Source organism: Phyllostomus discolor, chromosome 4 (genome assembly GCF_004126475.2).
Source record: "Phyllostomus discolor isolate MPI-MPIP mPhyDis1 chromosome 4, mPhyDis1.pri.v3, whole genome shotgun sequence".
NCBI classification, from domain to species: Eukaryota; Metazoa; Chordata; class Mammalia; order Chiroptera; family Phyllostomidae; genus Phyllostomus; species Phyllostomus discolor.
The window spans coordinates 118,577,816-118,604,765 of NC_040906.2; the positions used below are offsets into that span (position 1 = coordinate 118,577,816).

The 26,950-nt window shown below is 40.3% G+C and overlaps 1 protein-coding gene across 3 annotated transcripts; it reads left to right on the forward strand.

Annotated features, from left to right (window-relative positions):
- Nucleotides 1-10,808: 10,808 nt before the first annotated feature.
- ENPP4 (ectonucleotide pyrophosphatase/phosphodiesterase 4) lies at nucleotides 10,809-25,508 on the forward strand. 3 transcript variants are annotated; one of them, XM_028509990.2, is made up of 4 exons: nucleotides 10,809-11,081; nucleotides 18,574-19,426; nucleotides 20,080-20,250; nucleotides 22,217-25,493. In XM_028509990.2, exons 2-4 carry the CDS (start codon nucleotides 18,607-18,609, stop codon nucleotides 22,579-22,581), a joined length of 1,356 nt encoding a protein of 451 aa, XP_028365791.1. In that variant the 5' UTR covers nucleotides 10,809-11,081; nucleotides 18,574-18,606; the 3' UTR covers nucleotides 22,582-25,493. The 3 variants fall into 3 exon arrangements, with proteins under 3 accessions (XP_028365791.1, XP_035880076.1, XP_028365792.1); XM_036024183.1 differs by having other exon boundaries at nucleotides 10,946-11,087; nucleotides 22,217-25,508; XM_028509991.2 differs by having other exon boundaries at nucleotides 11,067-11,345; nucleotides 22,217-25,508.
- Nucleotides 25,509-26,950: the final 1,442 nt, after the last annotated feature.

The window sequence follows — 26,950 nt, forward strand, 5'->3', positions numbered from 1 at the left end:
AAGTGGGGGAACCACATACTGTATAATCCAAACCGGGACACTTTTTAGAATGAAGCAGTGGTGGGGGATGGGCACTATGAATGTTTATGTCGGAAATGGACAAAAACTGACACTATCTTGAGCAAATGTGGTTAATCTACATATAGGCCTTTCTCTTCTACTAGACTGCAAACTTCTGACCCCAGGGGCAATATTGTATTTCCACAGTGCAAACAACACAGAGCTTGGTATCTCATTACCTACTAAATCAAGTATAGCTACCTCCCTGTCTACAAAACGACATGGCTTTAACCCATCCAGCCTCAACCCTAACAACTCCTCCGATATATATCATTATTTTCTAGAAAAAAATGGAATTTCTCTAAAGGACTAACACACTTTTCTGTACTGATGTTATTCCCTCAGCCAAACTTTAATGACTTCCCAAAGATGTCTACCTTGTATAGTAAAAGGTACTGCACAGATGTGATTAAGGTGAGGATCTTGAGATTGGGAGATATTATCCTGGATTACCTGGGTGGGCCCAGTGTAATCATGTGGTTCCTATAAGGGAAAAAGGAGGCAAAGTCAGAAAGAGAGATTAGAAGATCTTTGAGGACAGAGATTAGGGCCATGAGTTAAGGAAGGTACTTGGTCTCTAGACAATGGAAAAAAAACAAGAAAACAGATTTTCTCCAAGGGTCTAGAAGGATTACAGTCCTACTGGCCCATGCTAGACTTCTAATCTGCCGAATTGTAAAATAAAAATTTTGTGTTGTTCAAGTCACTAAGTTTATAGTAATTTGTTGCAGCAGCCATAGGAAATGACTAAACCGTTTAACCTGCAAGAACCAATAAAAACCAGCTCATCCAGGATCCATTTCCTGACTCCTGCTGCTGAATTTAAAACCTGCGTGATTTAACCTCCCCTTCTTTTGGGTTTCTCCTATAGCATTTGCATTACTTGATAATAAAATGTAAGAAAATGTTTGCTTTTCTTATCTCCTTTTTAAGATAAAAATGATATAGACCCAATGAAACCCAGCTCTTAAAAAGGAGAATTGAGCCATGTGAATGGAAGAATGCCAGGATGGAGCTTCAGGGAAACGGGGTCCAAGTGCTTGATGGCATCGGTGTCAGGACCCCTGCCGTGGCTGTGCTCTCCCTGAGCTGGCTTCATTCCCAGGCAGACATTCCTGACGCAGTGACAATGATGATCACCAGCAGCTCCAGGCTTATATTCTACCCATTTAGGTGATGCTACTGAAAGACTGAGTCTCTCTTAATTATTCCAACAACAGTTTCAGGATTGAGTCTTTTCAGTATAGCCCAGGGCCTGTTTCCATCAGGGCACCAAATCCTGTGGTCAGGGGAATGGAATTGGCTCTAATATGAGCCTGGAGCTGCTGGTGACCCGCTCATCCCAGTTTGCCTGGAACTTTCCTGGTTTCAGCACCAAAAGTGTCCCAGGAAACAGTTTAGGGCAAACCAGGATAGTTGGTCACCCTAGCAGCCCGTGCTGGAGCTGGGGAGACTTGTGGCCAGCCTCACATGACTCTTGCTGTTACTGGTGGACAAGTCCATACCCTAGTCCTGCCCCTTCTTGGTGAGCCAAGGTGCCTGATGCTCAGCAGACGGTGCCAAGCTACGGGGAGGAGGAGGTGCCCCTCTGCAGGTGGACGGAGAGCCCCCGTCTCAGAAGTCAAGGCTCTGCTGATCACTGCAGAAGACCCTCTGGCTTTCTGCAACCTTGGCCACATGACTTCCCAGCACAGAGGTGGCAGGAAATCCTAGCAGACACTGCAAGTGGCAGGGGACCACCTTCCCCCTCAGTGGGAGGGGTGGTGGGGTCAGGCTGCGGTGGAGTTTTCGCTCAGAGATGGCAAAGCCATAGTGACTCAGTGGGAGGCTGAAAGTAGAGAAGCCAGGTGGCCCCAGCATGTGGCACAGCCTTGGGAGTTGCCCCCATCAGCTGAGATGACAGTGAGGTAGGTTCTTGCCCTGAGCATGGGAAAAGCCCTCCGCTTGTCCCTCAGGTACCAGACTGGGGGTGAGGCAAGGGGAAGGCAGGCACATGCGTGTGGAAGTCAAAATGACAGCGGGGGAGGTTCTGAACAAGAGAGTGTATCAATCTAGCCTGGGGAAGGAGAGGATTGGTTGGGAGGTGGACCAACCCAAAGCATGGAAAAGTTTGGGAAGTTGATTGATCATTTTGGGAGAACACCTGGTCCATCCCATACTCAAAACTAATATAGGCCCAAGGGAACAAAGAAACTCTCTTGCTTGTGGCTCACTGCTTGGGACCTGCACTGAGACTGTGCACTGGCCTGTCCTCTCCAGTGGCTCAGGGCCTCAAAGAAGGAGGTTCTCTCGCTTTTTCATCCACCTGGTGATGCCTGAGCCAGTGCATTTGTGAGACCTTGCGACCCTAGCAGTCACATAGCCCATGGCTTCCAGGAGAGAGCCTGAAGTGGACAGGAGCCAGGAACAAGCTAAGCTACAGGGGTGGCCACTGAGCAGCAGCTTGGGCGTTCTAAAGGGCGGTACCTTAAAATGGAGCAGGAACTCTGGGCACTGGGTTTTGTTTTGATCTTGCTGAGGACAGTTGTACTTTGCCTTGATTTTGTAGAGGACATGAGCTTTAAGGTGGGGAGTCTACTGTTCTCCCAGGTCATGCAGCATCTGAATGAAACCGCTTTCCTTTATTACTAGCAAATGCCTCACGAGCTTGGCTTTCGTGGTGACAGGCAGATAAACTCCCCTTTTTTGTTCAGTAACAGTTTTGATGACCCGGATGTAACTGCGTGGACATCAGTTAGTCCCAGAGTTCTCGGGCACATGTCCAGCTTCCTGTGGCAGGCAGACCTTGAGAGCGGGACTGTGGGGATTTTCCAGGCTGGGGGAATTTCCCTGAACTCCTGTTTGCCCAGCTGGTGAAAGAAAATGGGTCTGGGGATGAGACGGGCTCCAAGACTGGGTGAGTCAAACTGGCAAGCACACCAGTGATCCTCCATTCCTGCTGCTTTTGTGTTGCATCATTTCAATCCAGTTAGACCATTTGTGGTACCAGCTGGCAGGCAGATAAGGCACTAAAAACTTGCTTGTGAGCACTCATTTGGAATAACGGAAATACAGATTCAAGTTTTGTTTATATGTTCCCTCTTTATGTGGGGCCTTGTTATGATTATGGTTTGGGATTTGTACTTTCATGTGAATGGGAGCCCAGCTGGGCCAAAGTTTGGCAGTTTGGCCCATGTACAGCTATTATGCAATGTCTTAGAAGGAACTGGTTTTCTACTGTAACACTGCTTGGCTTTAGTATACTTTAGACTAGAGTGGGAAAGGACCCCTAAATGGTTCCCTAAATTACTGCAACATCATGCAATTAAAATTTTTTTGGCAATGGTAGGGAAATGGAATAAAATCCTTTATATCCAGTAATTTATAAAGTCTGTCCAGAAGGTATCCAGCCATGTAATATGAAATATATATTTATTGAGAAGATAGAAGGTACAAGAAACATTGGACATAGGACAACGACACCTCAGTCCCCTTCAAAGTAGGCACCTTGGGACCTAATGCAGTTCTCCCAGTTGCCATCAGCTGTCCCATTGTATTTCCCTGAATCTCATCAACAGTCTGAAATCTCGTCCCTTTCAAAGGTGATTTTAGTTTTGGGAAAAGCCAGAAGTCACAGGCTGCCAAATCTAGGCTGTAGTGGCGCTGAATCACCTGGGAGATTTGATGTTTCACCAAAAAAACTCTGCATGACACGTGGTGATGCACGAGTGGGCGCATTGTTGTGATGAAGCTGCCAATCACCAGGTGCCCATGGCTGCAGCTTTCTGAATCATCTGAGTAGTTTCCACAGGGGAATGTTCAAGCTTAAACCAAACTTTGATGCAGATTTGTTCGTTGTTCAACTCACTCAGTCACTTTGAGTGTGACAGCCACACAGTACACATGTTCACTCAATGGCGTCTACAGCTCCTACTGGCTAGTACAGTGAAGTTGTCACCATTCATGCATGTGCACTCCATTCTACTCCCCTTGGCTGCCAGGTTACACCTATGTTGCATAAACTGTTCTCATTATATTAACAATGGCTGGACTTTTCTGGACAGACCTTGTATATCCTTACACAACAAGGGTTCTGCAAAGAAAGGGAACCACCTAATGATGTAGAGAAAGGAAGGTGGCTTCAAAACCTCTCACTGGGAATAAGATAAAGGACAATGAAGAAATGAGTCTCTTTAATGCCCTGAATCCAGTGGACACAGGAGTAGCAATAGGAAGATTTCTGCTCTCACCACCCCTATTGCTAGAAGGAATGGTTTTCCCCTCAAAGACCCAGCAGAGCACCCAATTTGGCCAGGGAGCATACCTATCTGGAGCAGGACAACTCACTTTTATTGAGCAAAATGCCCCAGATATCAGAAGGAAACTCCAATGTTTAGATGGTGTGTTGGGAATGAATCTCTCCTAGCTGGTGGATATAGCCTTTAAAGTTTACCATGCCCAGAAAAAGGGAAATTAAAGCAGGCTGCCATTTTCTTAGAAACAGTGTGGATACACTGGCCATCCCTGGTTTTTGGTGTGTGACAGGGAGCTAGGAAGCACAAAGGATGCTCTGACCTCCCTCAGCACCCATATTTCCCTCTCTTATGAGGATGAAATGGTTTTCTCTCCCCAGAGACTCTGGATTTCTGAAGAAAAGGACTTATCAGTATTTGGCTTTGTGAAAGCAAAGTCTGCCTTTGATATGCAAAAGTACGGTCTCCTAGATTTTATCAAGACCAAAAGCCTTGGCCATCTGAGCAACACCAATTGAACTTCTTTCACCTGTAACTTTAAATCACTGAGTTTTGCTTTATAATACCTGTCCCATGAAAGTATGCCTCTCAAAAGTGTGAGTATTTGCCAATCAAAAAGCCTATGTTTCTAGAATTTATGGAATGTATTTGCTAATCTAAGGAATGCTAATTGCCTACCTTTAGCTGTCTAATACACAGTTGGAGTTTGGTCCTTTTCACTGCTAAAAGGACAAGGATTTTCACTTATGCTTTATACATTTTCTCCTTACCTGAACCCTCAGAATTTGGCAATATTTAGTAGGTGAGTCATGACAGTACATTTCTTTCCATAGACCAATTTCCAATCGTGGTTTTAGTAACCAAGACTGTGACTGGGATGTCATGTCGAAAAGAGACATGCCTGGACTCTGAAAGTCACAAGAAAGACTTGAGGAATTGAAATTGACTTTAGAAGCTAATGAAAGTCCATTGCGGAAATAGCCTGATACAAGGTGGCTGGGTCACCTGGTTCATGGAAGTGTTTCCAGGTAAGGAACCAAAGCTGAAAGAATGCAAGGAAGGAACCTCAACACATGCTGGGGGACCCCAAGAGCTTGAGGAATTTACCCAAACCTTTAGGTATTGCAAGCAAAGCCTTATGGGAGGTGTGTGGCTTGGCTTCTATGCCAAGGCTGACTAAAGCTTGGTCTAAAAATTCCTTGTGTAAAGAGCCTATGTAGTGAATTGCTATTCTTGTTCTGTTTATGCAAATGATCAGGCCAAATTAAAACTGTACTCAATGCAGTCTCTTTGATGACAATGAAGATGATTTTAGGGAGAAAAATTATGTTTCAATGAAAATCACAATGTCTAACTATGGATATTGGACTCTAATACAGCTTACTATCTTCAAAGTTTTGTTTTCACTTGGAAGCTGAACTGGTTCCTGAATTCTCCTAGTTGCCTTCAACTCTTCAAGCTAATGTTTCATTTTTTCCCCTCCTGTTTGGACTGGTAATTATTGAAAACTAAACTTTTTTTTAGGACTGCATCTGTTTGTGCCGTAGAGACTTTACCTTGGCACCTGATGACATCACCAGAGATGCTCAAATTACAGACACGAAGAATTTGTCAAATTGTCACTGCTTAATTTTATTACAGCAAAACCCTTGCTATTGGACATCTTCTGAACTGACAGTCTTACAGGCTCAGAGACTGGGTTATGATTTGCTGGGCTCATAAACCTTTGTATTCTTCTTTCCGTTTTCATATGATGCATGTTTATGACCTTATTTACCTGGTTGCTTGTTTACACAATGGGCCTCACTTTAAAAGCTCATCTGTATTGCCTTCTCCTGAAATGAGACTCTATGGTTTGGCTGGATTGACTTGTCAGGACTAGATGGTTGAACTGTGAAATATGGGGCAGTCTATCAGCTTATTTAAAACTACTTTCTTTTTCTGCCTTAATAGTTAAGATAGAAAAGGCCCACAATTCTTTGGGGGGGGGGGCAGAATCTTAGAATATTCCCTTCAGCCTAATTTGAGTTAAGTATGATGGACAAAAGGCTTCAGACAGGTGTGGCATGACCTTTAGTTGCTGTAGTTCTCCTCATTCTTGGACTATGTCTGTTAACCTCTTGTCAAGTTTTTTACCTCTAGAATACAACAACAGTGCCCACTTGTTCAGCAATGCCATCCTTTGGACATCACATATGCCACTTCCTAGGGACAGTCAACTGATCTGGACTTTGTAAAATCATTCTCCCTCATAAAAAGGCTTCCCCTTCATTCCTTGAGCCTTACCTCTTACCTTTGTTAAATAGCAAGACCCTCTAGCCCCAGAGATAGGTAAGATTATGCCTTTGTCTCAGGAGGACAAAGAAACTCTTGCCCACAGTTCACTGCTTGGGACCTACACTCAGATGGTGCACTGACCTGTCCTCTCCATGAGTCATGTGGCTCATGGCCTCCAGGAGGGAGCCCCTCTTGCTCTCTCACCCACCTGGTAATGCCAAAGCTGGTGCGTTTGTGCAACCTTGTGGCCCCAGCAGCTGCATAATCCATAATCTCCATGTGGAAGCCTAAAATGGACAGCAGCCCGGAATAAAGTAAGCTACAGGGATAACTACTTAGCAGCCACCTGGGCGCTCCAAAGGACAGTACAGTACTTTAAAATAGAGCAAGACCTCTGGGCCCTGGCTTCTGTTTCGGTATTGCTGAGGAAAGTTGTACTTTGTCCTGGTTTTGTAAAGGACATGAGCTTTGAGACACACAGTCCACCATTCTCCCAGATCATACAGCATCTGCGTAAAACCTCTTTCCTTGTACAGCAGCAACTGCCTCGCAAGTTTGGCTTTTGTGGTGGCACACAAATTCCCATTTTTTGTTCAATAACACAATGACTAAGAGTGAAAATGGAATGGTTTCCTGAGGGATCATCAAAAGATGAGGAAATGAATTCTAGGCAGGCTAAAGCAAGAGAATCATATCCCTCTCCATTCGGCTGTCTAGACTGGAGGCACATTGAGGACAGGGACAGAATCTTACTGATTTTTGTACCTTTTGAAAAATTGAGCCCATTGCCTTCCACATAGGAAAGCTTCAAAAGAATTTATACTGTTTCTTGCACTATTTTATCAAATACTTGAAAAAATTCTTTAGAGTGAAGAATGTCTAACACTAAATAGTTTGTGATGAATGTTACAGAACCACTTTTTATAGGAGCATTTAAAAACAGTTTACAATCTTGATTGAGATTATTTAAATGCAACCTTGCTGAAAATGTAAAGGGTGAAGAGTTTTAGTTAAATAAACTTTCAAAATCACTAAAGTACTATGATTTCTAAGGCCCTCCTGTAACAGAGAGGTCAGACCTAATCACCAAGAGAAGGCAGGGGGCAGGGAGAAAACCCCAAGGTAAAATTGAAGGTTAGAAGTGGCTTGTCCTGCCCTGGCTGGTGTGGCTCAGTGGATTGAGTGCCGGCCTGCGAACCAAAGGGTCACTGGTTGGATTCCCAGTCAGAGTATATGCCTGGGTTGCAGGCCAGGTCCCCAGTAGGGGGGATATGTGAGAGGCAACCACACTTTGATGTTTCTCTCCCTCTCTTTCTCCCTCCCTTCCCCTCCCTTTAAAAATAAATAAAATCTTTTTTTTTTTAAAAAAAGATGTGCAAATTGCCAGTTATAAAAAAAAAAAAAAAAAGAAGTGGCTTGTCCTCCCTGTGAGGCGGGGTGGGGTGGGGGTGGCGCCAGAGAAAGGAGCTTGTACAGAGCATGTATGACTGGAGTGTTTGTCCCCTTGTTGAACGTGGTGACCAGAAGAGGGGCAAAGGCACACATGGCCAACACTGGCCCTCATTGGCTTGAAAGCGGGGCACTCCCACTGGCTTTCAGAGCACATGGGGTGCTGGGAGAGGACCTGTGAATGGAGCACACTGGAAAGCATGAAGTCAGTTGGTTGTTTTTCCTCTCCTGGTGAGGGCATGCCAACAGTCACCTGTGGGCCTGCCAGTGGTGGCCAGGGCAGGCCTGTAAGCAGAGGCCTGGGGGCACAGACTGGGAAAGATGCCTGGGGCTGGACAGAGACTGGAGACCAGCTAACCCACCTATGTTTATGATACCCTTGGGTTCCTGGTACAACCTTGAACTGAGCTAGAAGAGGGTGTCAGGGTGATTTTTCTTTGGGTGTCTTAGAGGAGATGGGCTCCTCTATGGAGATCAGGTGAAAAATTGCCATTACTTCCAAACACCATGGTGATAATAGTCAGCACTGTAAATAGATTTGTTATTTTCAGTTCGTGAAGGTATGTAGTAGTTATAATGACAAATATTTAAAGAGCTATTTTTGATGCATGGTCTGACTTTTTCTTTCCCCTTATTTTTATTACATTATTAAATGAAAGATTCTTGTCTTTTCCACTGAACTCTGTCTTTGGAGATTTGCCTGGTAGGTGGCGAGCTATAGGAACCCCGCCCCCACTTGTTGGGTTCGGTAAGACTTCCCTGTTATATTTAAGATAAAACCTCTTTGATGTTTTTGCATTGACTTAATATCTAATGTATATTAAAAAGTGAAACTCAAAATACTCTCCTAATGATTTCAAATTCAGTTTACTAGTTTCAGTTTTGTTGTTTAATCAGAGCTGGGCAGTGGACAGGAATTGGGCAGGGTGTGGCTCTTGCTCTCAGAATTTTTTCCTGTAACTTCTAACTTTTGACCCATTTCCGTCAGCATAATTAGGAGTTTAAAAGAGAAATAACTGTATAAAGAGCTGTCTTTTATTTTGAAAACAGGGTAAAATTTTAGAAGTAGTTTATGCTAATGAATAAATGCTAAATCTTAAGTCTAGATAATGGGGGTGCATTATGGAGCTGGGGGTTGGGGAACTGCCTTATCTAACATGCTGTTGGGAAACCTGACATTGACATGAAGGTGAAGACTGTATTTCTACTTTAGTTTTGTAAAGTTAGCCAAGTTAGTTGGCTCTGTGATAAGATGTTCATTTATAAATGACAGATTTAAACTATTGCTCCTGCTGATGGTGGAAAAAGCATTCGTTCACAGGATCGAAACAAAAGCATTTCACAGACTCACGTGTAGGAGGTTATGGTGTGGCAAGATTTATTTGGGTGGAAACAAATGGTTTCTCTGTATCACATTTCCATTTGGCCTGCCATGGAAATAGTCCAAATGCATCTTCAGCAAAGGTCAAAACAAAAGCCAGTGTCCAGGTTTCTGTTTCATACTAAAGCTTAGTCCTTTGAAGCCTGCAGGTGGCTGCTAAGCAGTCTCAGTTCCCATCCAGGTAGCTTAGTGGTGTTCCTGCCTTCACTGCTGCACCCAGGCTCCCTCCTGGAGCCTGCGTTTAGAGTCCACACGGGCTGCTAGACCTGCATGGTCACTATGGAGAGAATGCATGAAAAACCGGGTGAGAAAGAAGGAAGAGAGAGAGAGAGAGAGAAGGGGGAGAGAAACATCAGTTTGTTGTTCCACTTATTTATGCATTTATTGGTTGTTTCTTATAAGTGTCCTGACCAGGCATCCAACTTACAACTTTGGCATATTAGGCTGATGCTCTAACCAACTGAGCTATGGGCCAGGGATATGACTAATATTCTAAATCCATTTAATTGTACATTTTTAAGCACCTGCTGGAGCTACAGTAATGAACAGGAAAGAAAATATCCTCGTGGAGCTTGCATTTTAACAGTGGGGATAATAAATCCAGAGCACCTTAAAACATTTCATTAAATTCAATAATCATTTAGTAGGTACTTTTTCTATGCCAGGTTCTGTATTTAGCACTGCAGATACAAAGAGAAAAACGATTCTGTCTGCTGTATGCCAAGTGTACCTGGGTAACCAAAGTGTTAACAAATAAATTTACTTCTGTTTGGTAATTTCTCTTTCTACTAGTAAGCTTAAAGTTACCACAACTGACTAAATTTCCAGTTAAAGGGATGAGCACAATACCCTGTGCAACTGTCAAAAGAGATACCCGTTTCTTTGCTGATACCGATTATTAGTTCCCTACTGCAAGGGCTGTGTTTAGGTGTTTCTTGTAATTTTGCTTGAAAACTGCCTCAGCATTTTCCGTGTAAAGGTGCTCACCTGTACAGTAAGACAGACAGACAATGCTGTGATGAAACCACGCCGTATTTATTCAAGCTCACCGGGACTGGTTGAAGCTGCTCCAGATTTATGCTAGGTCCTGGTGACTCCAGAGTCGTTTTCCCTGGGGACACCTAAACCGCAGGGTGTACATTAACTAGGGGAGAAAGTGGGCGTGGCAGTAGGCGGGGACTGAGCAATAGCCAGGACCTTTCCAGGACTTACTTTGTTGCAGGTCCCCTGAAGGGCACTCAGCCCTAGGATGATATGAAAGGGGCCTGGGAGAAGAGAGGAACGAATCTCCTTCCTTAAGTGCAGTTGGACTCTACCAGAGCAGCTGTCGCCAGGTTGTACCTGAACCTAACCAATCGGAAAGAGAGTTACATTTTAGGCTGCTCCGGCATCCAATCCGAGGACAGGTCTCAGACTCCACCGCCCGCGGCGTCCCGCCGGCTCCAAGCCTGTTCCGCAGTCGCCTGCGGGGCAGCTGCGCACTTTCTGAAGCGCCCCAGGCCGGGCAGATTCCGGGAGGCTGGGGTTGTCAACCGCTGTAGGGGCGCCCGTTATTGCGCAGGCGCCTCAGGAAGAGCTGCGTCTCGCTCTGGTCCCTTCAAGTCTCCCTCGCCCCCCGGACCCGCGAGCGCGGCATTACGCGAGCGCCGGTTGCGTGCCCTGGGAAGAGGAGGTGGCGGCGGGTGAGTGTGAGCCAACCGCGTGCAACGTCCTGGAGGGAAATGCCACCCGTGCCAGTCCACTAGGGGCTTTTAAAAGTACAGGTGGTGAGAAACAGCCACTTCCTCCTCGTCCCCCTTCCTCCCCCTCACGACTGTGCCCCCGACCCCCGCCACCAAGTCCTGGGACGCCGGGGGCGACGTCCTCGAAAGGACCTGGCGGGCACGGACGTCGCGGCGGAGGCGCGGGAGGTGGGCAGCGTGGGGAGCGAAACGACAGTTTAGCAGGTGGGTTAGGGGTGGGGTTGGGGAGGGCTGTGGCCTGAGGGGTGACGAGAGGGAGGTTGGCTGGAGGCCGCGGAGGGACCGAGGTGGGCGAAGGTGAGGAGGGCGGGCAGGCGGGCGGGGCGGGCGTTTGATTCTAAAGAAACGCCGTCACAGGCGTTGACGTGCACCTGTCTGAGAGTTAGATTCGAGGTCATGGTGATTCTATAATCCCATTTAAAAACGAATTTCCTACAAAGCCGGGCCTTAAAAGTAATACCTTAAGTGCTTTTTTTAAAGGCCGGACTGCTGTTCGTCAGGCACTTTACAAACAAGGCTTCCCCTCGGGGCGCAGCAGCCCTGCGCGGTGACGGCGTGCTGTCGCACAGCGAGGGTCGGGCTGGGGGACGCGGCGGACTCCGGAGGGTTTTGCTGAATCACCGAGTCATTGGTGGACCGGGCCTTGGCGTCTTGCCAAGTACAATACTATGTAGGAAGTCGTCTAATCATTTTAATATTATGCTTTTCTTTTCTTTCCTCCTTTTCCCAGAGTTTGTTCCAGGAAATTTAATATACATAAAATATCTCCTCCTTCCTCTTAAATTAGCTACAAAATATTTGGGAGAAATTTTGTTGAAAGCACAAGGAGTATATGGGGAGTATTCTATTATGTAGAAAGTAACATAACTGTAGCTGTTTTGAAGATATTTGGTAGACAGTTTTCTGCGCTCTGGAAAATTGGAGAATCCTGAAAAAGACTGAGAAAGTCTTTTAGAGAGTAGTTACTGTTTTCCTCTTCGTATAGTAAGATAATAACTAGTAATAATTTAAAGGAAATTATCTATGTTATTTGTGTGCATAGACTTTAAAGCCGTATGGGAGTTTCATTACAAATAGTATTTGTGAAGTGCTGAGAATAAAGCTTTTGTGTTGTGGAGCAGATGGCACACTGATGGTGACAAATATCTTTTACCACATCCTGTCACAGTTAGACTCTCCCGACTTCACATGGGCTAAGAGTGCCAGTGAGAACTGCCTGACAGGCATTCCATCCAGGTATGAAAGTAGTCCCAGGCGAGGCAGAGTGTGTTTTGTCTCCCCAATTGAAAAAGACTACCTACTCCTTCTGGGTACTGTTGGGGATATTTGGATGTCGTCTACATAAGTCTGCTTTCTTTTCCCTTCTTTTTTTTTTATTTTTTGCCTTGAAAAATTACAGAATGTCTCCGAATGTTTTCTAATATAACAATTAGTGATTTTTATATCTAGAAAACTATTTGAGAACTCACTGTTGTTTTGTTTATATTTTAATACTGCCTGTTAGAGTGAAACAGTATGTGGTAGATATAGATACAGGCACTGCTAATGAAAGATGTCCTGGCAGGGAAAGTTCTGTTAATAGTTTGGAGATTATTACTAGACTTGTAAACTTGTAGAGGACATGAAATTGGTAAGGGCACAATAAAGCTACTCATTGTCTTCTGAGCTTGGGCAACCACTGACCTTCAGCTTCATCATATGTAAACCGGTATTAGACTAAATTATTTCTAGTTATTTTATAGTTTCACACTAATATCACCTGCCCTTCATGGCACAGACTTTTTTGCAACATAACAGCTTGTAACTAGAATAGATAAAAGGAAACAAAATTTGATGGTCTGTTCTATAACACTTTATGCATCCCCATTTTACACATAAGGAAACTGAAACCGGTAAAAGTTAGATCTGTCTAAGACTGCCCATCTGGTAAGCATGGGCTCAAATTCTGGGATCCTTATGGTTTCAGAGCCTATAATCTTTCCCCATTGCCTGTGCTTCTAGTCCTGGGGACAAGGACTGGGGCACCTGGATCCTAGCAGTGTACTAAGGGATTGCTAGCCTCAAGATAAACAGCCTGTGCACAATGAAGCTCCTTTTCACTCAAGATTTGGGGAAGAAAGATTTTGATTTACATGTATTTCATGAGAGAGAGGAGCAGATGCTGGTTTTTGTTTGTTGTTTTGCATATGGGAAGTAGTATAAGATATTTTTATATTAAAACACCCAAGTCTATATTGTGAACTACAAATTTCACATAACTTTTGAGGGAAAATGAGACTTCAAAGATGTTTCCTGTTGTGGCAGGGCATTTTCAGATGCTTTTAAGATTATAATTTCATTTTCTTCTGTTATATATGTAATTGTTTCATTGAGATATAATCCACATACTATCCAATTCACTCATTTACAATGTAAAATATTACAGAATTGTGCAACATCACCGCAAACAATTTGAGAACATTTTTATCACTCAAAAAGAAACCTACCCGTTGGCATTTGTCCCTCATTTCTCCCCAACCCTGTGCTCGAGGCAACTACTAATGTACTTTACATTTCTATAGTTTTGTCTATTCTAGGCATGCTATCTAAATGGAATTACAATAAGTAATCTTTTGTGACTGCCTTCTTTCACTTAGCAAGGTTTTAAGGTTTAGCCAAGTTGTAGCGTATATTAGTACTACATTCCTTTTTATTTCCAAGTAATATTCCATTGTGTGATATGCCAGATTTTATTTATCCATTCACTTGATGGGCATTTGAATTGTTACTACTTCTTGGCTTTTAGGAATAATGCTGCTGTGAGTGTTTGTGTACAAGTTTTAGTGTGGACATAATGTTTTAATTTCTCTTGGGCATGTGCCTAGTAGTAGAACTACCGGGTCATGTGGTAACTGCTTACAAGGGTTCCCCTGGAGGGTGCTGCTCCAGAGAGTCTGCAGGACCTCCAGGCATGGCAGCTAGGTGACATGCCTTCCAGTCCTGCCACTCCCTAGCCCAAGACATCACTAGTCCACCATGGTGAGATTTCTTGCCAGGTTGGGGCCATGTATGTTTTCTCAGTATGACACTCTAGGAAGCCACAGGTAGTGACTGGAGTTGGAGCTGGGAAGAATGGAACCTGTTTATTCTCCCTGCTCTGGGGAGGTCCTGGCGTGAGAGGTGCCCTGCCACGTTCCACACCTGCTTGGTCACTCCCCAATGTAAGGCGCAGTTGGACTGCAGGCTGCTGGGCTGGGGTGGGGATGCATGAACATTAAGATGGAGAGACCTGGGAGTGAGGCCAGCAAGGTAGGGGGCATCTAAGTGGTTGTACCATTTTACATTTTTACTAGGAGTATACAAAAGTTCCAGTTTCTCTGTATTTTTCCCAGCATTTGTTACTATCTTTTTTATTATCATTGTTATGTTACAGTTGTCCCAATTTTCCCCCTTTGCTCTCCTCTGCCCATCCCACCTACCACCCCCACACTCAATCCCCACACCATTGTCCATGTCCATGGGTCATTCACACATGTTTTTTGACTCATATCTTCCCCTTCTTTCCACCATTACCCCTCACTCCCCTCCCCTCTGACAGTTGTGTCTCTTCCATGTTTCCATGTCTTTGGTTCTATTTTGCTCATTAGTTTATTTTGTTCATTAGATTCTTCTTATATGTGAGATCATATGGCATTTGTCTTTCACCAACTGGCTTATTTCACTTAGCATAATAGTCTCCAGTTCCAACCATGCTGTCACAAAAGGTTACACAAAGTCTTCTTAGATACAGCACCAAAAACATGAGTTACAAAAAAATTAACTTCCTTGAAATTAAATACTCTTGTGTTTCAGAGGATACCATGAAAAAAAAAGACAATCCACAGAATGGAAGAAAATACTTGCAAATCATATATCTGATAAGGAATTTGTTTCTGGAATATATAAAAAACTGTAACAATTCAATAATAAAAAGTCAAATAAGCCAATTAAAATATGAAGAAGGAATTCTAAAACACACTTCTCCAAAGATATATAGATGGCAAATAAGTACACGAAAAGATGTGCAACATATTATTCATCAGGCAAATGCAAATTAAAACCACAATGAAATGTCACTTCACACCCACTATAATGGACAGATACAGCTGTTATAGGTCACCTGTAAGTCACTTAGATAAATGATTATTGTCTTTACATGTTTTTGTAATTCATTTCAAACAGATTGTGACAGTGAAGTATGATAAATGGAAATTAAGGCTGGCAATTATTTCTTTAACTATTTTATAGTAATTTGCATGTGGGTTGGGCCTGGGTAATGGAGGGACCTGAATGTCAGGCTGACATCTTGGGGGACACTTTGAACATTCTTTTTAAATTAGGGGAGCATCATGAACAGAGCTATGCCCGGAAAGATTACGGTAAGTTGGAAGGAGATGCTGGGTGAGAAAGGGGAAGGTGATTGAGGTAGAAAGGTCAGTTAAGAGGCAGAAGTGTCCCAGACAGGAAATAGTGAAGACTTTAAGGGCAGCAAGCAGCAAGGATGGAAAAGAATGGATAGCTGTTAAAAATGCAGGTTCCTGGCCCAGACTCTAGACTGACTGAATCACAATTTTCTAGTTGTGGAGACTAGGCAGCTGTGCTTTTAGCAAGGTCCACTCAGTGATTTGTGTGTCTACACTACTGTAGTACAGTGATTTTCAACTGGTGTGCCACAAGAATTTTTAAAACATGCCACATCTGACTATTTAGTCAGGGGCACTGACCTCTTTTCCCTTAAATTGTCTAATAAAAAACAGTAACAGCCAACACAACAATAGCCATCCTATGTGAATGAATAAAAATTATATCTATGTTTGTGAAATTGGGAAAAATATATTTTTGGTGTGGTGTGGAATTTTAATAATTAGTATGTATGCCATGAGATGAAAAAGGTTGAAAATCATTGCTGTAATAGATGATATGAAAATAGAGTTGACTAGGCTGGCAACTGATGATATACTCAGGACATCTCTGTGTGACTCAGAGAATGGTGAGCTGTTTTAAGATATTAGGGAACTCAGGAAAGGGAGAAGGTTTGGAGGTGCAGAGAATGCATTCAGTTTGCCATAAATCAGATTTGACCTGGCAGCAGAGTAGTTTGTGCAGTGGGATTGGTTGGGAAAGTAGAAGGGTGACTCGGGGCAAGAGTCAGGGCATTAAATAAAGAACTTTTGGGACTGCTTAAAGGACTGCTATCTAGATTCTTGATAGCTGAAATTGCTGAGATGTGTGAAACTGCTGAAAAGCCTGGGCAAAGTATGTCTCTTATATTTAGAATTGTTACTGTTTTCTATGGAGAGGTGGTTTTTGTTATTCTATACTGGTTTTGGTTTCTTGGATGGCAACAACAAGTGATCCATGTACCACACTCAGAAGACAGCCCATCTCAGGCTAACATGCTAGATTTTCCAGGACTACTGGTATGGCTCAGTGGATTGAGTGCTGGCCTGTGAACCCAAGAGTCACTAGTTTGATTCCCAGTCAGGGCACATGCCTGGGTTGAAGGCAAGGTTCCCAGTAGGGGGTGTGTGAGAGGCAGCTACATATTCTTGTTTTTTCTCCCTCTCTCCTTCCCTTCCCCTCTCTCTAAAATAAATAAATAAATAAATAAATAAATAAACAAACAAAGAAATAAAATCTTTTTAAAAAGATGCTAGAGATTTTCCAGACCCAAAGATCTTCACAAACACTATTCTGTGTGCCTTTGATCTTCAAAATCTTAATTTCCTGGTTTTTAGAGGGTCACAGCTTCAATCAGTAAGTATTTGAATGACTACATACACAGATCATATGGGTAGCATGTTTGAAAAAAAAGTTTCTGCCTTCAAGTAATTGCAGAGTAGTTGGGAAAAAAAACAGCACTCAATAAATGACTTGTGAACTTAATCTTCCTGTTATTTCACTGCTGTTTATGCCTGGGACCTCCAGGGGCATATCCCCATGGCCATACCTCAAGTCTTCTTACACTGACATAGTGAATTCATTCACTTCACTCTGACTACAACCCACATCCTAGCAATGTTCACTGAAAGGTACATTTAAAACACTGGTTCTTTGACTTCATCAGAGGCTGTAGTCTAAAAACCTCTCTACTTGCAACTATATTAATTTCAGTTTAAATGCTGCTGCCCAAATCCCATTCTTTAGATTAATATCAACTTCAGCTTCCTTCATCAAACTTCAGTTTCTGGCAGAATCTGAAGCCCCAGGTGTGTTCAGCCACCTGTTTTGTTCATGCCTGAGCCAGGAAATTGCTAGAGAAGACCTGTCAACAGTGTCACTATAAAAATTCATGGCACCGGCTCTCAACATTGACCACAAATCCTGCTGTTTCCATGTACTCTCTCCCATTCTCCACATTGGCCATTTCTTTGTATTCATCAAATCTCCAACCCTTATACCACCCTATTCCCTTTCAATGAATGACCTACCTCTTGTAACTCGGAGAGACTGCAACTCCCTTCACCTCCAACTCTCAAACCTGTTAGCTCACCCCTCTTTGCTGCTCTTGCATTGTTATGATGGAGGAGGTATCCTGCCAACCTACAGCGAAGCATTCTACCTAAATCACATATCCTTTTTATCTTAGGGCCCAAAGAAGAGAGAGTCTGAAGGCAGCAAGATTTATTAGGGGAAAGCTGTTTGTAACTCATGGATTGTTTAAAAAGAATGAAAAATCAGGGAGAGCCCTGAGCCTGGGTTATTAAGTAGAATGATATCTAAGAGGGATGTGGTAATTCAACTCATTTCAACAGCTGTTGGATTTCTTCAGAAGTTACTGTGGCATCCAAGTCCCTGTAGGCTTTCTCTGTCTGTCGACCATGGGGAGGTACAGATTGAGGTGGCACCTTTCTGTCATATAATTTATATATTTATTTCTTACTCCTTTTGTATGCCAATATTTTTCAACAAGAACTGGTGGTGAGGCAATGTGGCAGAATTTCTACCACCTTTGTTAGCCATTAAGCTAGAAAATGATCTCCCGCTTTGGAACTTCTGAAAGCTCGGCATTATTTCCATTTCGTAAAAAAAATAATAATTTTCATTTATCTGTTTTCATTAAGCTTTTAGGATAATTTCTAAATGTCTAACTGCAGACAAGCAAGGTTGCCAGACACAAGTATTATATGGATTAAAGGAATGGCCCAATTCCCCCTTCAGAGCATGAAGGCTGGGGCAGGGCGTATATAAGTAGGAAACTGGACAAGTAAATACAATTTTTAGTTTTTCCAATTTCAGCTTTATTCAGTTGTCTTTCAATAAACAGTGTTATTTAACTTTTAAGTTGATAGAAGTAAAGCTGGTATAGAAAAAGTTTGTAAATGTTGGTTCTCTTCTCTTGATGGTTAAAGTTTTAAAACCTAATCCAATTCAAATAGCATTACTATTTATGCATTGTGTTTTTATGTTTTAGGAACCCTGACAGCTCTTCTTCAACACGTTCAATATGAAGTTATTAGGAATACTTTTATTTTCTGGACTTATGACTGCTTGTAGAGGTAACTCTTCTAGTTTTCCACCAAAGTTACTACTGGTATCCTTTGATGGCTTCAGAGCTGACTATTTACAGAACTATGAATTTCCTCATCTTCAGAATTTTATCAAAGAAGGTGTCTTGGTAGAGCATGTTAAAAATGTTTTCATCACAAAAACATTTCCAAACCACTACAGTATTGTGACAGGCTTGTATGAAGAAAGCCATGGCATTGTAGCTAATGCCATGTATGATGTAACCACAAAGAAACATTTTTCTGACTTGAACAAGGATCCTTTTTGGTGGAATGAGGCAGTACCTATTTGGGTGACCAATGAGCTTCAGGAAAACAGATCAAGTGCTGCTGCTATGTGGCCTGGTACTGATATACCCATTCACAATACTACACCTTCCTATTATATGAATTATAGCTCCTCAGTGTCATTTCAGGACAGACTGAATAATATTACCATGTGGCTGAGCAATTCAAATCCACCAGTTACTTTTGCAGCACTCTATTGGGAAGAACCAGATGCAAGTGGACATAAATATGGACCCGAAGATAGAGGAAACATGAGCAGAGTCTTGAAAAAAATAGATGACCTTGTTGGTGATTTAGTCTACAGACTCAAGATGTTAGGATTGTGGGAAAATCTTAATGTGATCATTACAAGTGATCATGGGATGACCCAGTGTTCTAAGGACAGACTGATAAACTTGGATCTCTGCATCAATCGCTCAGACTACACTCTTATAGATTTGTCTCCAGTTGCTGCAATACTTCCCAAAAGAAGTAAGTAAACTTTTAACCAAGAGATAGTCTAATGGGGCAATGGATTGGGAAGCAAGGTTTTGTAAAAGAATGAAGCTCTGGCTTTTGCAGTTCAGGACCATATATTCTTACACTTAATCAGAATGGGATTTTATGTTTTTCCTCTACAGGTTTTTAAGCAATTAGCTAAAGGTTTAAGTTCAGAACGATTATTTCTTTGCTTTTTGATATATATAATTATTCATATAAACAAAGACATTTTGACTCTTAAAAACATCTTGAATTTTTGTGTGACATATACCCTTTGTTTACTGATCTTCAAATTAGTATTTGAAGATCATAATTAGTTAATTATTTACTACATATCTACATAATTAGTTAATATTTACTTAGGAAGATAGTAGCTGTGAGAACTGCCCTCTTTGTATAAAAGGTCCATCAGGAATAATAACAAAATGAAAAAAGCTATATGAATGTTTTGAAGAAAGTGTGTGTGTGTGTGCATGCGTGCCTGTCAACACTGTCACATGATTATTATTGCTCTGTTGTATAAGAATTAAAAGTGACTCAGTAGGTGATATTGTTCAGTATTTTTTCCAGTTATTCTAGGTAGAGGTACCTTTTCCTTATCAATTAACCATGACTTTTTTCTTTACTATTTCCTTTTGCTTCAGATAGAACAGAAGTTTATAACAAACTAAAAAACTGTAGCTTTCACATGAATGTTTATCTCAAAGAAGACATTCCTGCAAGGTTTCATTACCAACATAATGATCGAATTCAGCCTGTTATTTTGGTTGCTGATGAAGGCTGGACAATTGTGCTAAATAAATCATCACCAAAATGTAAGTATTAATGTAGGATATTTCTTGTGTCCTAGGAATAAATCATACATAACATTGTTCAGTTAACAAAGAACTTTGATTTAAAGATGTTGCCACAGTATAATTAGTTCAATTTTCAACTAGATAATTGTGAGGTCTTCATTCAGTTTTCAGGTTTTTATTTCATAGCAATTCAGAGTAACCACAATTTCACCCTTACATTAGAAGGTTGGGTGACTTTAAGGGTGAAGGTGTAGTTTTACTTTTGTACCAAAACTGCAGTTACTTTCAGTAACTTTCAAGACTGCTCCTCATGATTTGTTAGGCAATGAAAGAGAAATAAGGAAATAAAGAAATAAAAGGAAAGTAAAGGACAAGGTAAACAGGGAGGTATTAGTTCAAATTTCTCTTTATTTTTTTATGTTAAAAAAATTTGTCCAAGTAACCCTAAGTCTTTCCCCAATGATGAAACCATTTGCCTGAATGCAGCTGTTTAGAACATAGGACAGGAACGAGAAAGTAAACAAACAAAAATCTACTAGGTAAACAAAATAGATGTATCAAAATCTTTCCTAAAATTGAGGAAATGTGTAGGGGAGAGTTATAGGTCTTTCCTGAAATAAGCTTATTTAATGTCACATTCAATTTGAATACTTTTTTCTAAGTCTGATTTTGTAGTTGATGGCAGGGATCAGAAAACTTTCTGTAAAAAGCCAGATAGTAAATACATATTTTAGACTTTGTGGGACATCTTGTCTCTGTCCCAGCTACTCAGCTCTGCCTTTATAGTGGGACAGCAGCCATAGACAGTATGTGTAAATAAATGGACATGAAGTGTTCCAGTGAAATTTTGTTTACAAAAGCAGGTGGAAGGCTGAATTTGGCTGGGAACTATTGTTTGCAGATCCCCGATCTATAGCAATTCAGAAGTATCAGGCAAGAAGACTAAGGGTCAACGGAATTACATATTATTTATATTTATTCATATTCCCATTGTTGAAAACTTAGAAAATACAGAAAAGTTTAAAAAAGAGAACAAAAATTATCCATAATCCCTCAGTACAGAGGTGCAGACAAATGTTAATTGTGGGAGTTTTTCCCCCTTCTAATCTTTTTTTTTCTATTACATATACTTGAATTGAAATCATAATATCTATATATGTATAGTATTATATTCTACTTTTTATTATATTGGTCATATGTATTTTCCTTATGAAATATTTTAAATATACAATTAAAGAATAATAAAACAACCACTGGACTTCACTCAGTCCCTGCACTTCATATGAAAATGGGAGCTTATTAAATGTAAGTGGTGTACATTAAAAGGCAATATTTGTTAAAATAAAGCTAAAATTTGAGAATCTGGTATTGGAGTTACATTACGGACCATCACATTTGGGCTGGAGTCATCTGGGTAGACTTCACATTCAGTAGTACAAGAATGCTATCTGTGACATTGGCAGTTACCAAGCCCTCCAGGTGTTGAGTGTTCATTAACCGTCAATAAACCAGTACTATATTCTCATCACAGGAGCAGTTGTTAAAGGTAAGTCTGCAGGTTTACAGTACTTCTTCACCATTGACTGGTTTTAGCTCATTCCTGCTCTCCCTAGTTATTCAGGACTTTACCTGTACCACACTTTTTATCACTGGTGCTGTTTACAGTGGGCTTTGGTAAACACTGCTGGAGATTAACAGGTGAAATAAGTGGGTCTAGGACTGAAAAATAAGTACCTAAGATTGAGAAATAGTTTTAAAGCCTGAGACCATGACCAGTTGGGGAAAGGGGTATGTGTATAAAAAAGGGACATGGCTGAGTTGGAAAAAATAGAAAATTTTATTTCTGGCCCCCAATTGGTCCAACTAATCAGAATTCTAATGGATGGGAATTACACTGGCAAGACTAGTATTTTACACTTAAAGCAACTTATTTTGTAATAGAAAGATTAACCTTATTTGCTAACATCATTTTGTTCTTTTTCAGTAGGTGACCATGGTTATGATAATTCTTTGCCTAGTATGCATCCATTTCTGGCTGCCCACGGTCCTGCATTTCACAAAGGCTACAAACACAGCACAGTTGACAGTGTGGATATTTATCCAATGATGTGCCACATCCTGGGATTGAAACCACATCCCAATAATGGAACCTTTGGTCACACTAAGTGTTTGTTAGTTGACCAGTGGTGCATTAAACTCCCAGAGGCCATTGGAATTGTTATTGGTGCACTCTTGATCTTAACCACTCTAACGTGCCTCTTCATAATCACGCAGAATAGACTATCTGTCCCACGGCCATTTTCCCGACTTCAGCTACAAGAAGATGATGATGATCCTTTAATTGAGTAACATGTGCTGGAGCTTATACAAAGTGTTTTTGCTTAGTCCTAAAACCAAGGATACACCCAAGGTATTATAACTATGAAAAAGTATACTTGGAAAGACAAAGAATTTATACCAAGCACACTAAAATTATTTTGTTTCCTTTGTGCCTTCTTCTGGTGCATTAGCTACTACCAAAACAAACAAACAAAAAGCAACCAACCAAACAAAAAATACACCCAACCCAAAACCTGACCATGGCAAAAATTGCTAGTAAATCATTAGTTAACACTATGTCTCTAATTAGAAACATTTATAAAGAAGAATACTGCCTTTTTTTCTTTTTTCAGTGAAAACTTGACACATTTTTAGATGAAAGAATACTAAAATTTAGTAGGCATGCTTTTCTAATAAATTTTTATATCTGTAAATCAAACAATGGAATCTTGTAATTAGTGGAATTTGTGTATCAGGGAGGAAAAGTTTCCTATATTTTTATATTTACCTTTAATAAAGTTTGTATCCCAAGTAAACCCTTGAGTTAGGAAATTCTCTGTGATGGTTAATAAAATCAGTTAACCAGGCAGAAAAGATTACACATGTGAAGATATTATTTTAAGAGTAGCTATTATAAAAAGACTAACAAAAACAATGTGATACAAGGCCTCTGTCTTCACCTCTGTGTCTTTGTTACGACCCTTAAGCTATTGAAATCTTGAAAGTTTTATCTTTTGAAGATTATTGCTAATAAGAAATTAAGAAAATAGAGAAGTGCATGTCCCTGTGCTTAATGCCTTTGTGTAAGTTATTTGTACGTGTGCACAAGTGTGTTAGCATGTATGGGAGTGCAGACTTTATGTGACCTATAGAGGTGCTCAGAGATGGACTTGACCGTAGGTAGGCTTCCACATTCCCATGGAACACAGCTGTCGGGAACGGTTCTGTTTTCAGTCCATACTTGTTTACCTTCTTCTAACTCACAGGTTCAAACCACAATTTTGAAAATTCATTCATACTTGTTACCATCGTTAACTTCTCATGATAATTATTATAATCAGAGGTATCTAAGTGCTACAGAAAAATTTATGACCTGATTACAGATCTTGTGTTGATTGGGTCAGAATAAGGAAGAGAGATTTTTAAGTTAACCTTTGGGACTTTATGCCTTACTCTTTGGACAACAGAGTAGTTATATTTAAAATGGAATTTAGTATCTTTTGCTCTTTTACATTATTCTTATATTAAGTGGTAGAATAAACTCAACACTGGCTAACATTTCCTAGTTTGAGTGCAAGTTGGTACCTTTTAATAATCAAAATTAATATGAAGGAAAGTTGTGGCAGACTAGATTGTATCTATCAGAGGAAAAATTGGGTTAAAGAACAATTTGTTAGGACCTGAGGCAAGGTATTGATATTAATAGTGTGATCTTTAAAGTTTTGACAATATTAAATAAACTAGGCAATTGTTTGGCAGACACAAAAATAATCTACAGTATTTATGCAGCCAGTTAAATATTGAGTATCTGAGTATATTGGCAGAGACCTATTTGGTCTCTGCTAATTTCCTGATCCTGGTATTTAGTGCCTATAGTATTTGGGATACTGGAGAAGCATTTCCACATCCTGCATAAATAATTCATGCTGTTATTGGTCATAAGTTAACTGTATTAAGAACAGCATAGTAAATAAATGAAATAAACCAGTAGAGCTAATTTTGCTTTTTTACAAATTTTATTTCTGATTTTTTTCTTCACATAAAAGTTATCCTAAAAGTTAATAGTTGATCTGAATGAAATAATAGAAATTTTCTTTTCTACTTCAATTACCATTAAAAAACAATAACAAAGGATAGAACAGTCACTTTTAAAGCTGTGGACATTTTAAAAATAGTAGCAAGTTATTTTACATTCTTTGAATAGAGTTTGGTCCTTGGAATCATGTGAGTTTTAGTGACGGTATTAGCTCGATTGGTGGTTATGACTTTCAGAGATCTGTATGTGGCATCCAGTCTGCGAGTAGATTTTATCTAGGATAGAATAGGAACGGATGCCCTGTATGTGTCTTAACCTTTGAACAAAAGACACTTACCTATTTGTCTTGCCTTTCATTCTCAAAATATTAACTTTAAAATTGTAAGTCTACATATATGTATATATATATACATACACACACATACATATACATATATACACACATGGGAGAAGAATAGAATTTATTTAATCAAAGAGATGTTTATATATTGTTACATTGAACTTTGTGTTAACTCATTTGTATAAAGCATTATCACTGTTAAAGCCAGTGACCCTTTAATGCACTGAGAAAATCTTTTAGTAAAACTGCCCTTTTACCTTAAGATGTTGCTATATTTTGTTAAATAATTGACAAATATGCTGCTATGTTTTCTGGTTTGTAGAAAGTATTTGGCTGTTTATGACATTTAAGTGCTTATGACAACAATACACAAAGGTAATAAGAATGCTTTTTATTAAGTATTTTTTTACTAATTCAGTGAATGAATTCAGAATAAGTACATTTACTTATAAAACAAGAACAGTTCTGCTGCTTTCACTATTGTGCAAGTTGTTCTGGTAATTATTTCAATGCTTAAAGTAGGCTTTGTGTTATTGTTCCATTAAGCTTGGTCTAAGAATTTATGGATACATTTTTGGATTAAAATGCCTTCGAATTGTTCTTGGGTTTCTCCTTCTTTAGCACATATCTGATAAACTTTAAGGGTGATTTCATTTAATTTCATTTATTTGGAGGGTTTTACTTCATTGTTAATACATAAAGCTACAAATGAAGGACAAAGATGAGATAGAAATAGCCTATTTATTGTCAATTCTTAAACTAGTGTGTAAATAAAATGACATGAGTGTGCTTTAAAAAATTTGTATGTGGTGCCTTAAAGTTAAAATAAAACATATTTTGATTATATTGTTTGAATTCATAGTTCATGACTTTGTTTATGATTTTAAAAGTTATCTGAATAAAATCTGTCAAAACATTTTACTGTAATACTAAATATGGAGTGCAATATCATTGATAATATTTTTAATTTGTCAGCTTGCATTATATACATACTGTGACAGATTTTGACATGACTTGGTAATACTACAAAAGTCCACATAAGCAGTCACTACAGATTTTTTTAACCAGGATTAAATGTATAACATTTAAAACAGTGTATAAATATATAATCCAACATAAGTACATTATTGGAAAGAAAGCCAATATAAATTTTGCAGAGCTTCAGAACTATAATTTACTGGATTACAGTAGAAAGGAAGAAGTTTGAAAAAGCTGATTAGAAAACACTAGAGTTAAGTGGGGGGTATAGTATTTAAATTGTGTTTTGTACATAGCAGTTAAGTATTTAATGTCTAAGTGAGTGTCAGTTCAACAAAGTTTCCTCTGGTAGAACAGTGACTAATTCATCCCCTACTCTTACATTCAGTAAACACTGCTAGGAACTGTGGGAAGTACGATAAAAGGCACTTCCTTTACTCTGGAAGAGTTTGGTAGTGTTTCAAAAGTGGTAAAACTAACAAATTACTTCACTTTTATAGCCAGAGGTGGTGGAAAGGATCAATAGAAAGTAACCCCAAAATAATTCTAGACAACCCATAATAAAAATACACATTTTTATAAAAGGGTTCCATGTAGGTCAGACCCAGACACTAGTATTTATACATTGTTTGAATTGGCCACGGAGGAGAGAATATTTTTTATGATTTTATAACATCGATGTGAGAGAGAAACATTGATCAGTTTCCTCTCAGACATGCCCCAACTGGGGACCGAGCCTACAACCCAGGCGTGTGCCCTGACTAATCAGACCAGGGATCTTTTTCTTTGCGGGATGATGCCCAGCCAAGAGGCACACCAGTCTGGGCAGAGAGTGATATTTTTTACACAGCATTTCTGTGAAGGCATGTGTGTGTGTGTAAAGATATGCAGGAGTTGTGTTTCCAGTAAAATGGTAGAGTATGTCGTTCAAACCAACCCTCTTGCTGAGGTCTAGAAATCTGGTTAAGATATAACAGATCTGCACTATGGCAATGAGGAATTACCATGACAGTGAAGAATCAAGAGGCCAGGATTCTGAAGAGGGAAGAAATCTGTAAAAGTGAGCTCCTAGTGCAATCTGAATTCTGCAAGAGGCAGCTGAGAGCCTGAAAAGCTAGTCAAAAAAGGAGTTTCAAGGGGAAATGTAAGGACAGAAATCAATGTAAAGAAGATGAGGAGAAGCAGAACACATATAAATCCTAAGAGCTTACTGTACACAATTTGGCAGAAATAACTTGAAAATACAGATTAAATGGGTAATTTCCTAGGAAAAAAACATTTAATAAAATTGATTTCAGGAGAGAGTGAAATCTAAAGCCAATTTC

Bases quoted from the DNA above. Each gene is read 5' to 3' on its own strand.
- ENPP4 (XM_028509990.2), top strand. From the start codon at position 18,607: ATGAAGTTATTAGGAATACTTTTATTTTCTGGACTTATGACTGCTTGT. The intron at 19,427-20,079 runs GTAAGTAAACTT...CTTTTGCTTCAG, and splicing joins TGCAATACTTCCCAAAAGAA to ATAGAACAGAAGTTTATAAC. The intron at 20,251-22,216 runs GTAAGTATTAAT...GTTCTTTTTCAG, and splicing joins AAATAAATCATCACCAAAAT to TAGGTGACCATGGTTATGAT.